Raw genomic sequence first — 13,562 nt, 5'->3', positions numbered from 1 at the left:
TATGTCTGGAATGTAACTTTCTCTTGTTTAGTCACTAAGTCACATCCAACTGTTCTTGGGACCCCACGGACTGTAGCTCACCAGGTTCCTCTGTCCATACGATTTCCCAGGCAAGAATACTGGAGTGGGTTGTTATTTCCTTCTGCAGGGGATCTTCTCCACTGACGGATCGAACCCACATCTCCAGCATTGGCAGGCAGGTTCTTTTCCACTGGGCCATGAGGGCTGCTCCTTTCTAATCAGCCTTCCTTTTGATCTTCCCAGTTCAGGTAATGACACCATCATTTTCCCTGTTTTTTAACTTGTTCAACTTCCTTCTTTTCCAGATATTTCATATTGAATCATCTTAAAACAAGGTTAATTCTTTCACTTATAACATTCTTCATGCTATTCCTTTTCCCATTTCACAAATACCAAAGTCAAGATTTAGTATGTAGTATGTCTAAGGTTTGTGGATAAGAGCCATATTCACCCTCATGCTTTTTTAGTCGCTCCCTTCTCTGGTCTCTCCTATATGCCTTTGGCAGATAAATCTTAAAGACTGTTTTGTCATCTTTCTCCCATGATTTAAAAAAATGTAATGGTTTTGTGTGGCCTAATCCTAACCTTCTTTTCATTCTTATATTTATTCATTGAGTGACTCCTGTAATATGAAGTCTTGATTTGGATCTTGCTTTTGGGAGACTCACAGACAGAGAAAGATACACACACAAACATAAGCAGACCTTGGAGATTTTAAGGGCCAGGTTCCAGACTACTGCAATCAAGTGATCATCACAATAAAAGGAGTCACACAAATATTTTTGTTTCCCAATACATATAAAAGTTATGTTTATACTATATTGTCATTTATTGTGTACAACAGTATTATGTCTAAAAAATGTACATGCCTCAATTTAAAAATACTCTATTGTTAGAAAATGCTAACCATCATCTGAGCCTTCAGCAAGTCACAGTCATTTTGCTGGTAGAGGGTCTTGCCTCAGTGTTGATGGCTGATTACCGATCAGGGTAGTGGCTGCTGAAAGTGACAATTTCTTAAGACAACAAAGTTTGCAACATCGATCGAATTTTCCTTCATCTTGAACAATCAGAGGCTACTTCATGGTTATTAATTAGCCTAATTTTAATAGTGTTGTGTCTCAGTTAATAGATCCAAGCAGAAGGGCAGAGAGTAGGGAACAGTCATCACTGGAGCAGTCAGAACACACATTAATCGATTAAGTCAATTATCATATACGGACTTAATTAATGATGCCCCCCAAATTACAATAGTAACATCAAAGGCCACTGATCACAGATCACCGTACAAGCATAATAAGAATTTAAAAGTTTGAAATATTGTGAGAATTGCCAAACTGTAATAAAGCGAGATAAAGTGAGCAAATGCTGTTCAAAAAATGGCACAGGTAAGACACTTGATGTAGGGTTGCCACAAACCTTCAATTTGTAAAAATACAGCATTTGCAAAGAGCACTAAATCAAAGTGCAATAAAACCGTATGTCTGTACCTGCCATCCTAGGCAATGGGAACAGAATATAGTCATCCCAGAGTATCCTCGGGAAATTGGTTACAGGACCCCTTCAGATACCAAAATCTGTTCAAGTGCCTTATATAGCCATAGCATTTGCATATATGTCACACAAATCCGCCAGTATTCTTTGAATCATCTCCAGATTACTTATCATACCCAATATAATGTAAATGCAAATAGTTGTAAATACAATGTCAATACTATATAAATAGCTGGCACAAGAAAAATTCAAGTTTTGCTTTTGGGAACTTTCTGGAAATTTTCTTTACTATTTTCAATCTGGAGTTAGTTGAATCCACAGATACAAAGTGTTGACTGTTATATGGAGGGTCATAGGAGAGAGAGAACTTCTGCATTAACATCAGGGGTTTGATACAAACACTTTTGACAAGAAGAAATTTTACAGGTAGATCTGGAAAGAAAGTCCCAGCAAAGAAATGGGATGATTGTGTTTGAGTATCAGCAAGTAGTCCAATCGAGACAGTCTACTTCAGGAGGAGAAATGGTGATTTTAAAACAACTAGAAATACAGCCTAGGGCAAGACTGTGGAAATCCTCAAATGCTTGGTTGTCAAAGGATTATTCTGTGGGCCCAGAACATCATTAGAGAATTCTGTGTTAAGTGTTGATATGATTAGTGATTTGCTAATGTTAGTAGACTGTGAGTGTGCAGACGGGTTTAGAATGAAAGCAAATAAAATAAATGACTTAAATGGAGAAGGCAGAAGAAAAAAATTAAATCACTGCAATGATCACAGTGAAAGTTAATGGGGCTAACTCTGAGTAGTGGGAGCTGAATGGATAGACATTAAAGAGATAGACTCAACAGGATTACACAACACCTCTGATGCAAACCATCACAGGGAAGGAGTGCAAACTGAAAAGATGAGGATAACAAGCTCCACGCTTCTAAGTGTGGACACCTGGGGGAATGTTGTGGGCACTAATATAAAGGTGGTCAGAAGGAGCTAGTGTTGGGGACACACAGGAGTCATGAAGTAGCAAGGCTGCTAACACAAAACTGTTAAAACAACATTAACTTCTGGAGGCTAAAAGTCTGAAATCAAAGTGTCAGCAGAGCCATGCTCCTACTGAAACCTGCAGGAAAGAATTACTTGCCTTCTGATGTTGGCCAGCAATCCTTGATGATCCCATGCCTTGTAGATGCAACACTTCAATATCTCTCTCCATCATCTCTGCCTCTCTGTCCAAATTTCCTCTTCCAATAAGAACATTAGTCCTCTTGAATTACACCTCCACGCCACTCTAGTATGGTGGAGTACGCACCTTAACTAATTGTACCTGCAATGACCCTATTTCCAAATAAGGTGACATGCTGAGGTACTGGGGGGTTAGGACTTCAATATATCTTTTGGGGGGACACAATACAACCCATAACACAATAGCCCTCAACCTTTTGCCATTAGGGACCATTTTGGTAAAAGACAGTTTTACCATGGAACGGGGGAGGGGGATATGTTCAGGATGATTCAAACCCATTACATTTATTGGGCACTTTATTTCTATTATTATTACATTGGGATGTATAACAAAATAATTATACAGTTCACCATAATGCAGAACCAGTGGGCTCCCTGAACTTTTTTTTTTCCTGAGCTCAGGTGGTAATGTCAGTGATGGGAAGCGGCTGTTAATACAGATGAAGCTTGGCCGCTCACCCGCCGCTCACCTCCTGCTGAGTGGAGTAGTACTGCTCCATAGCCCAGGGGTTGCGGACCCCTACCATAACAGATATATGTGACAGTGCTGAGGAAGCTGAGCAGAGAAACGGATGAGAAGGTGAAAGGAACAGAGGCTGAAAACTCTGGGGAATGCCTGCATGTAGAGAGATGAAGAGGGAAAAACAAAGAGTCAGGGAGAAGACAAGAAGCCCTTGGTTCTTTCACAGTCAATTTACTCAATTTCCACTGTGCATTTCTTGGTTTATGCTATTTCACATTTCTGGAATTCTTCTCCAAACTTCTTAATGCCTATGAAAATCCTCCCATTCTTTTCAGGCCTATATCAAACATACCACTTGTGTTAACACTTCACTTGCTAGTCTTACTCAATGAAATACCTCCCTTTTCTGAGGTCTTCCTATAGGTTTTATCTGTCATTCTTTTGACTTCTCGCCATATTCTCTTATTTAACAGATGTGCGCTCAACATGACTATAGTCATGGGAGATATTGCAACAAACAGGGCTGGAAATCAGCTCTCACTGAGCTTCCATCCAAGTGTGGGCAGGAATATTTGACCATGGACCTGCTGCAGGCATGCGTGCTCAGATGCTAAGTCGTGTCCGACTCTTTTGTGACCCCATGTACTGCAGCCCGCCAGGCTCCTCTGAACATGGAATTTCCCAGGTAAGAATACTGGAGTGAGCAGCCATTCCCTTCTCCAGGGGATCTTCTTGACTTAGGGATTGAATCCTCATCATCTCCATTGGCAGTTTGGTTCTTTACCACTGAACCACCAAGGAAGCCTGGCACTTGTTGCAGAGAGATAATAATCAATCAAGTGAATAAATGTTAAAGTTCATTAAGGGTTTAAGGGCCTTAAAGAAAAGTACTTTTAAAAAAAAAACTGAAGGCAAAGATTTGTAGTTATTTTTGGTGGCATAATCAGGGCACACTTCTCTGAAAATACGATCTTGGACAGGAATTGAATGATACGAAGCCAACCAAGTAGAAAGCTGAAAGCAAAGAAAAAAATAAAAGGGAACCACATGTGCTGAAGAAGGAACAATGCGGTGTGTTGGGGGAAGAGAAGTATGGCCAACCTGGTTGGATTATAGTGATAGGGAGAGAAGTGAGCAGGGATACGACCATGCAGAGTACTTTAAGTCATGGAGAGGGATCTGGACTTTAACAGCAGTGAGCGTTTGAAGTACAAGAGCATGTGACCTGATTAATGCATTTGAAAGATCTCTGCTGCTGTTGCGTGGAGTCTAGACTGTGGAGGGGCAAGTGGGGAAATATGGAGGCCAAAAATGCAGGAATTTTGTGTGAATGTACCGTCAGAACCAACTCTGAGCCATATCCCTGAAAGGACTCCAGAGATAAGACAGCTCTGTAACAAGAGAGCAGCCTCCCCTTCTACTCCATCCTCTGGCCTTTTCTAGACAGGGGTGCACATGTCAAGATAGAAAGCAACTGGAAATGGGAAACTAAACATAAAAACTAAACCATCTTGGGCAAATAACAGTGAGTTCCTAAGGACAAATGAACTAAGTTATCTTTTCACAGACCAGCTGAACAGGCCTGAGGTTCCGTGGAAAGTCAGTCTCTGCTCACCCCTGCTGTTGAGGGAGCTATCCAGGGTGCTGGACTCTCACCCTGAAGCTGTCTAAGGCCTGAAGGGCCAGAATATCGGTTGTCCTTGTGGGACCTAAGGCCCCTGCTGTGTTGAAAATTGGTACCATGTCCTTCTGGCCTTAGCTAACCTTTAAGCCCCAATGTGTGCCTGGGCCATGTCCATTTGGTGTAATGTTAAGCATCTTCCATAGATGCCTTAGAAAGAAAAGAAAAAGTGGCAGCATAGCTGGGGGGTGTATAATAGGTTTAAGCCTCCACTGTGCCTCATGACCATTTGTAATATGGGCCTATATAACATTTATTTGTAATACTATGACCAAGCAGCAAGTTCTGTGGAGTCCTTTTTCTTTCAAATAATATTCAAAGGAAGTACCTGGTTGCTGAAAGTGACAGTGAAAGTGTTAGTCGCTCAGTCATGTCCAATTCTTTGCGACCCCAAGGACTGCAGCCCACCAGGCTCTTCGGCCCATGGGATTCTCCAGGCAAGAATACTAGAGTGGGTTGCCATGCCCTTCTCCAGGGGATCTTCCTGACTTAGGGATCAAACCTGGGTCTCCCACACTGCAGCCACCAGGGAAGCCCTAGTACCTGGCTGCTGAACCTATTTATATATATATAATATATTTATTATTTATATATAAATAATATTTATTATTCTTATATTTATATATAATAATATTTATTATTCTTATATTTACATATAATATTTATTATTCTTATATTTACATATAATAATATTTATTATTCTTATATATTTATATTATTTATATTATTTATTATTTAGTATATATATCTATATTACATATGAGTTTATATAACTCATCCAAGAGTCTCTGCCTACAACACATCTTAAGGAACACTGCCTCTCTACCTGCAATGATTAATAAATTCACAGAATATCCGATTTCACCCATCTCCCTTAAGTCATGTCCTTGACTTTGCTTTTAAAAAAAAAAAGGTATGTTTGACTGGAAGCCATTACTAAATTTCTTGAGTAATCAAGCTCATACACTAAGCAGGGGATGAAACTCCATATGTTTTCAAGTCAAACACTTTACCTCTTCAACTAAACACTTAGAACACTAGAGTAATCTGATGGATACTCAATTCTAGCTCTTTTCTTAAGTAAGAAGAAAAACAGGAAGAGCTACAGCATCTTCAGAACTTTCTACCTGCATCATGTCAGACCCTTCACTGTCCTTAAATAGGTTTGAGGACCGGTGTGATTTATAAAGAGTCATAGAAGTTCAGCAAAACTTTTTAGCTCCAAGTTAATAAGACTATGATGAGAAAGACTCTATTGCTCTGGTGTTTTCCTTTTATGTGCACAAACAAATCAAATAGATGGAAATGCCACAAAAATAAAAAGGAAATAAATTATTTTGTTTTTACACAGCCTAAGAATAAATACATGGCTCAGGAATGCCTTTGTTTAATCAAATTGTATATTAATTTTGTTAATTTTTATTCATGGAACTCCCCAAACCCTATCTTATCTCCTAGTCTTTGCTCACATACTCAGTTCTATTTTCATATGCCTGAATACTCATCCTGCCCTTCTTTTTGCTTACTTACAAAATCCTCCAGACAATTTTAAAACAGGAAACATTCTTTGAGAGCCTGACTACACCCCCACCAGGAATGAGTGAAGCTTGGACTCTATAAGACCTGCATTCAACATGTCTTGGTATTTATTATACTGTAATTTCATTGCTAGTTTATTTGTCCATCTCTTCTATTACCTTTAAGCTCTATGTGGATAAAGACTTGGAGAAGGCTATGTCTTGCCTATAACTATATCTCCAGGACCTCACATAGTGCTTTGCCTAATAGGGGCATTCAATAAACAAACTAATAAATTAGGGGACTTCATGACTTATAAGGTTCCCCCATCTTTAAAAGTCTTTTTTCTTTGTTTTCTGTTCTGATGCCTTGATGTCTACAGACAATACTAAGTTCAACATGGTGTTACATAGCACAATCCTAAATGTTGAACCTATGTGATAAAAAGAACTATGTGAAAATACTGTCATTGTTCCTTGGAGGAAGGTTATTTCTACCTCCAATCTCAGTCTTTTTACATCTATAACTGCCAATATTTTCTTCCCCTATATTCATGTGTTGTTTTCCCTATCTGTATCACAGCATAGCTCTTTATACTGACTTTCTAATTCTCTCATGAGAACAAATACCTTTGCCTCCTCCCCAAACAAGTTCTAAATTTTGTGGGATTATGGATTATGTCTTACACATCTTTTTGTTTCTCTCAGAGCATCGAGCACAGGTACAGAGTAAGTTCTCAATAACATGAACAGATAAAACATTAGATTTGGAAATCATCAATTTCTCTTTTCATACATTAAATCAGGAGTCAGCAAATCATGGCCCACAGGCCAGTTCTAGTTAGTTACCTGTTGGTGTATATGAAGTTTTGTTGGCACATATCCATTTACTTACATACTGCCTGTGACTTCTTGCCGCAATGCCAAAGGTGCGCAGCTGCTACAGACTGCATGACCTGCAAAGCCGAAATAGTTCCTCTCTGGTTCTTTGCAGAAAACCTTTGCTGACCACTCTTCTAAATCATTTTTATAGATGAGAGAACTCAGTCTCAGATAAATGACTTGCCCAAGTTTGCAGTTTAACCTATCCACTAAATCTGCCTCTGTCAGATGATTTTTCCATGTCAGATTAAATACCTGATAAAAAGAATGATATATTAGATTATATAAAAGTAAATAAAACGGAGGACCACAAATGAAGATGGCTGTCAAAAGACCTTTAAGGATTTATACTAACTTAAATCAAACTACAGATATCATTTTCTTAAATGAAATAGTGTCTGCTAGTAAAAATTAGTCTATGTTGATATGTATATTCATATAAAATTTACTTGCATATATTATAAATTTTAGTAAAATGCTGACAAAAAAGGTCCAAGGCTTACAGTATATTTCTAAAAGATGTTGAAAGTAATAGCTGTCCAAAAAAATGTGCTTTTAAAATGGACCAAGTTGACCTCACACACTGCTCTATTAAGATATGAATAGCTTTTTAAAAAATCCATCCACTGGCAAGGGAAGGAAAAATAAATAGTGTGTATCATTCCCCAGCTTTCACCCCACATTAGGGCAGTGAAGAGCTACATCAGAAAGTCTGTGAGAATAGTGATTCATTCTCTATTCAAAAATGTCTGCAATCAGTACCTCTTAATTTAGTAGAGTCCGGTTTTCAACAAGTTACTTCAGTCTCAGTTTCTATACCAGAGAAGGCAATGGCACCCCACTCCAGTACTCTTGCCTGGAAAATCCCATGGATGGAGGAGCCTGGTAGGCTGCAGTCCATGGGGTCGCGAAGAGTCAGACACAGCTGAGCAACTTCACTTTCACTTTTCACTTTCACACATTGGAGAAGGAAATGGCAACCCACTCCAGTGTTCTTGCCCCAATCCCAGGGACGGGGGAGCCTGGTGGGCTGCCGTCTATGGGGTCGCACAGAGTTGGAAACAACTGAGCGACTAAGCAGCAGCAGCAGCAGTTTCTATACAGGGAATCACATAAAAACTCCATCGGAAATATTCCAGTACTTATATACTAAACTTTGCTTAAGCTGAAAAGGTAAAGGAATAAGAACAGAGAAAAATGGTCCAGTATTAAGACAAAAGATTAATCCAGCTAGACTGCTGTCAGACCTCTGTTCTTGTCAAAGCATCTTTAGTATAGATCTTTTAGGAAGTAAAAATGATTGGTGTCCCACCCCCAGTGCATCCCCTATAGACAATATAGCAAAAGTATAGACACTCCTGGAGTAGAAATGAAATGTAGCTGGAACTCTATCAGAGAAACTGCACTTGGAAAACTATATACAAGAAAAGGGTCAAAGCAGACACTGTGATTGAGATGAATGAAATGTTGTGAGTGCATACTTAATAACTATTTGGTACAAATAATACATCCCTTATTACTGAGTCTTCTCATTTTAGCAAAAGGTCATGTTATCCATTGAGACAACAAAGAAATGGGAGAAGAGCAAGAGAAGAATGAGTTAAATTAGAGCTGGTCTGGAGCAGAGATCAGAACACAATGCGTACCTAGGCAAAGCCAAGTTGGAGAAATAACTACGTATGGATAATTAATATCACACAACATCACATAAGTCTAGCTGCCTACAACACACAAAGATCCACCTGCCATCCCCCAGTCATGGCACGGACAACGTCTCAGAGAACCAGCTACTGAAATCCTCTTCCTGCAGAGTTGCTCAAGACTGTTGGGATCTTGCCAGATGGAGGAAGCATAATTACTCAGCCGCAACTACCCTGACATTTGCCAACTCCTTTTCCTGGGACCTTATCTCTCCTCCGTGTTTCTCTCATAGATACTAGTGGACTCACGAGGTAGTAGTGTTTTGTACAAATGGCTGATCATATGTCTTCCTCTGTTGCTTCCCCTCTTAGGATTCAAAAATGGGATAAGTTGTTTGCAACACACTATTACCTTGAATACTTCTCTTGAAGAAGGCCTTACAGCCCTCGCAAGACCAAACTCCGTAATGGTAGCCTGAGGCATAGTCATTGCACACTGCACAGTAGCGGGTCTCCTTGGCAGATTCCATGGCCATGCTTCCCTTGTCACTGGTACTGGCCAATCTCTCTCTGCCACCTTGACGTCGATTATCTGAATTTGGCCTGGGGAAAAAAATAGGAAAACAAAACAAGAAACAGTGAATCCATTAACATTAGAAAAGTAAAATGCGCACTATCCTCTAAAGAATAAGAGGCTTGGAAGATGTAGCAGATCCACTTTATTCTGACATTTTGAAATAATGAATCATAATGTAAGCTAATCTTCATTACCTCTGCAATCGTCTGTTGCAGCAAAAGGTGTTTGCCTATTATATTAACCTTGAGGGGAAATTGTTTATTGCAAACCTGCTTAAAAAATGGACTGCCTACACCAGAATATATTATACAGAAAATGACAAAATGAAATTAGCTGGTTTCTATTCGATTTATTCATTTTTTTTAAGGGTTCACAATGAACTCAGAACCATTAGAGATCAATGCTCATTCCAATTCCAGACCATGCTAAGGGTCTTTAGAAACTGGAGACAAAGCATAAAAAAGGGGAACATTTGAAACTCAGATGAACCAATAAGCCACACAGAACAAGTGCAGAAAGATAATTCAAATTTTTATATTACTGTTATCAGATAACCCTAGGCGTCAGTTGTTTGGACTTGGCTATAACTTGAGCATACTAGTGAATGTTCAATATTCCTCTTCATGAACATGCAGAATGAGAAGAACAGAAGAACACAAGTGATTACACCAGGCTTGAAAATTTTTAGGGAGGAAGCACATCTCAGAAAAGAAACTGAGAAAGTACAAACAAAAAGTTCTGGGAGACCCAAGGAAATGGGGAAGCAAAAAGTTTAAAGAAGTAGAAAGCTTTAAGAAGGAGAGATTGATAAAGTGAAGTTGGATTTGACATGAATAACACCTGGCAAGGAGTTTCAGTAGACGGTACAAGCCAACCCAGTGGGTGGAGAGTGGATGGAATGTAGGGAAATAAATAAGGGCCATTTCTTTGAGAACTTGATGCAAACAGGAAGAGAAAGAGATAGGGTTGTCACTGAAGAATATAAAGACAAGAAAGGATTTTCTCCCTGGAGGGAACCTGAGAAGTCACAGAGATTGAAAAGAATGGGCCAGCAGGCAGGGAACAGTGGAAGGTACAGGGAAAGGAAAAGAGAATAAAGTCAGGAATAAAAGCAAAGCAGTCGGGATTAGGTAGAAGGAACAGCCTCACTGAAGATACCTTGAAGAAGACAGGGAGAAACGAGATCAGGAAAGGAGTAGATGAGACTAGGTTTGTATCTCTCATGGAGCCAAGTATAGGAGCAGAAATTACCCTGACCCCAGGATTTGCTCGGCATGCACAACAGAATAAAGGTAGAGGGCTGGGCAGCATGTGGCCAGAGCCCAGTACAGTGCCTGGTATGTGGTTGGCACTCTATACTATCTTGAAATGAATGAACAGTGTTCCAGGGTATATAGAGGGAAAAAAGAAGTAGAAAAATATTTGAAGGAGAAATGGAATGATGCCTATGACATTTAAAAAGAGAATCAGATGAGATAAAGTGAACTGAAGATAGAACTTCCAGGGTCTCTTAATTAAGGAAACTCACACTTCCTGCTTTCTGCTGCCTGCCCAAATAACCAGACCACCCTGACCGCCACCATTCCTTCCTTTCACAAGCCTTGACCTTCCTTTTAGGGCTTCCCTGGTGACTCAGATGGTAAAGAATCTGGCCACAGTGTGGAAGACCCGGGTTCACATCACAGGTTGGGAAGATCCCCTGGAGAAGGGAATGTCAACCCACTCCAGTATTCTTGCCTGGAAAATCCCATGGGCAGAGGAGCCTGGAGGGCTACTGTTCTTGGGGTCACAAAGAGTCAGACACAACTAAACTTAGCACACATATCTTTCCTTTTAGTTCAAATTTTGCAGTCCTTCCCTGCTCTCCTCACTTATTAATACTGTCCACAATTTTGTGGCAGTGGTTCTCAAACTACATTTGCCATATTCACAAAACAACTAGCTCCTTGGGTTGAGTCAACTTTTTTCCATTCTAAATGACTTAGCTCTTGGGTTGGCAGCCACAAATAGGAGTTCTTTATTTTTTAATATCCTCAGAAAGCACTGCCTGTAGTTCATATTTTCTTACCAATCTCTTTCCATTTCATCACCACGCCATCCACACCCCCTTACATAACCTCAAATCTTTTTACTGTTTATTTACTCGTGTCTCATGCACAAGTCAAGTCAGCAGATAGCAGTTGTGAATATTTCACTATAGAAGCTTAGCATCTAGAGAGGGAAGGGGTGGTTAGCAAGTGTGACATTCACAAACTTGGTGTCTTATAAAGCTTTTTAAGTACTGAAAGTGAAAGTCGCTCAGTCATACCTAACTCTTTGCTACCCCATGGACTATACAGTCCATGGAATTCTTCAGGCCATAATTCTGGAGTGGGTAGCCTTTCCCTTCTCCAGGGGATCTTCTCAGCCCAGGGATCGAACCCAGGTCTCCTGCACTGCAGGCAGATTTTTACCAGCTGAGCTACAAAGGAAGCCCAACAATACTGGAATTGGGAGCCCATCCCTTCTCCAGCAGATCTTCCCAACCCGGGAATCAAACCGGGATCTCCCACATTGTGGGCAGATTCTTTACCATCTGAGCTATGAGGGAAGTGTTTTAAGTATTGAGCCCTATATTAATAACTAGCTTAGCACCTAACACATAGGAAGCATTCCATACACATTTGATAAATGAATGAATGAATAGTATGTGCATGGGCAAAAGTTCCAAGGTATTAAGTATCTTCCACCCATCCTTGCATAATAAGATTTTTTTTTAATAATGGTAAGATACACGTAACATAAAATCGATCATCTTAACCATTTTTAAATGTGCCATTCAGCGATAAGTATATTCACATTGGCATACAACCATTCTCCAGAAATTTTCCATCTCACAAAACTGAAACTCTTTACCCATTAAACAACAACTCCTCATTTCTTCTTCTCCAGCCCCTGGCAAACACCATTCTACATTCTGTCTCTATGCATTGGATACTCTACATATTTCACATAAGTAGAATCACACAGTATTTGTCTTTTTGTGATTGGCTTATTTCACTAAGCGTCATCTATGCATGAATTCCTCTCTTATCAGCTACCCCTAATCCCCACACACTGGAGGCAACATATCCTTGTTCTGAATTCGATAGCCAGCCTTTATTTCTCTTCCGCTTCTTCCAACATTATCACTCCTTCAATTGTACATTCTCGTCTTCGTTGCTGTCCACTAGGTTCCCTGTGTCTTATTCATCATTGGAACTCTGAATGTTCATGGCACAAAGCCTCTTCCAGAATAGGAACTCAATAAATATTAATACCAAATGAATTAATCAATGGCTGAGTCGATAATATAACAATTTTAAAACAATATAATAGGCTATGCATATACTGTTTTTAAGAATATTGGTAAAAGATAGAAGAGCAAAAGCCCATCTTTCCCAGACCCAGCAGGTGGTGTGCTGTCAGCAAAGTGCCTTTCGTCCACACTTTATCTTTCAGATAGCTCTGGAGTACTGAAAATTCGCTGTAGACATAGGGTGTAAGACCAGAAGGCTTCGGAGAAGATGAGGGGGAAATTACATTGGCCACATCTCCTCTCCATTAAGCAATGTTTTTATCCAACTGGGAAATTCACGTGAATAACACTGTCCATCATCATTTGAGCTCAGCCCTGCTCTATAAAGACTCCCAAGCCAGGGTTTCATGAAAAAAAATATATATATAATCCAGATCAAGTAAAAGGGCAAGTGAAAAGGCTGCGAAGCCCTGTTGCGCCTTAAAATGCAACAGTCAAGGCTGTTGAGGTAAGCCAAGCTCATCTGGCCCAACTGCATCCAGACAGAGATCTCTGTCCTCAGAACGCAGATGAACTTGGCCAGGTAAAGTGCAGTGGAAAGGTACAGAGTGGGAGGTGCCCGTGTCTGGACTCAGACCAAGACACAAGAGTGGGCCAGGCACCAACCCAAGGAGAGACTGGTCCCCAGGGATGAGCTGACTTATGGATCCTGGACTCATCTCTCCCAGCTGTCCTCTGCCTGGTCTTGCCTGACTGCAGCTGTCACAGAC

At 40.1% G+C, this 13,562-nt stretch overlaps 1 protein-coding gene across 2 annotated transcripts in view; it reads right to left on the bottom strand.

The window, feature by feature from the left end:
* The window catches only part of ESR1 (estrogen receptor 1), a 401,644-nt gene that overhangs the window by 233,408 nt on the left and 154,674 nt on the right, over positions 1 to 13,562 (bottom strand). For both annotated transcript variants that reach the window (XM_069598740.1, XM_069598739.1), the window contains exon 3: positions 9,351 to 9,541. In XM_069598740.1, the coding sequence (XP_069454841.1) occupies positions 9,351 to 9,541 (191 nt within the window). The remainder of the gene's footprint in view (positions 1 to 9,350; positions 9,542 to 13,562) is intronic.

Source organism: Ovis canadensis, chromosome 8 (assembly GCF_042477335.2).
Source record: "Ovis canadensis isolate MfBH-ARS-UI-01 breed Bighorn chromosome 8, ARS-UI_OviCan_v2, whole genome shotgun sequence".
NCBI lineage: Eukaryota > Metazoa > Chordata > Mammalia > Artiodactyla > Bovidae > Ovis > Ovis canadensis.
The sequence above is the reverse complement of the archived record's forward strand: the minus strand, read 5'-3'. Positions and strand labels throughout refer to the sequence as shown.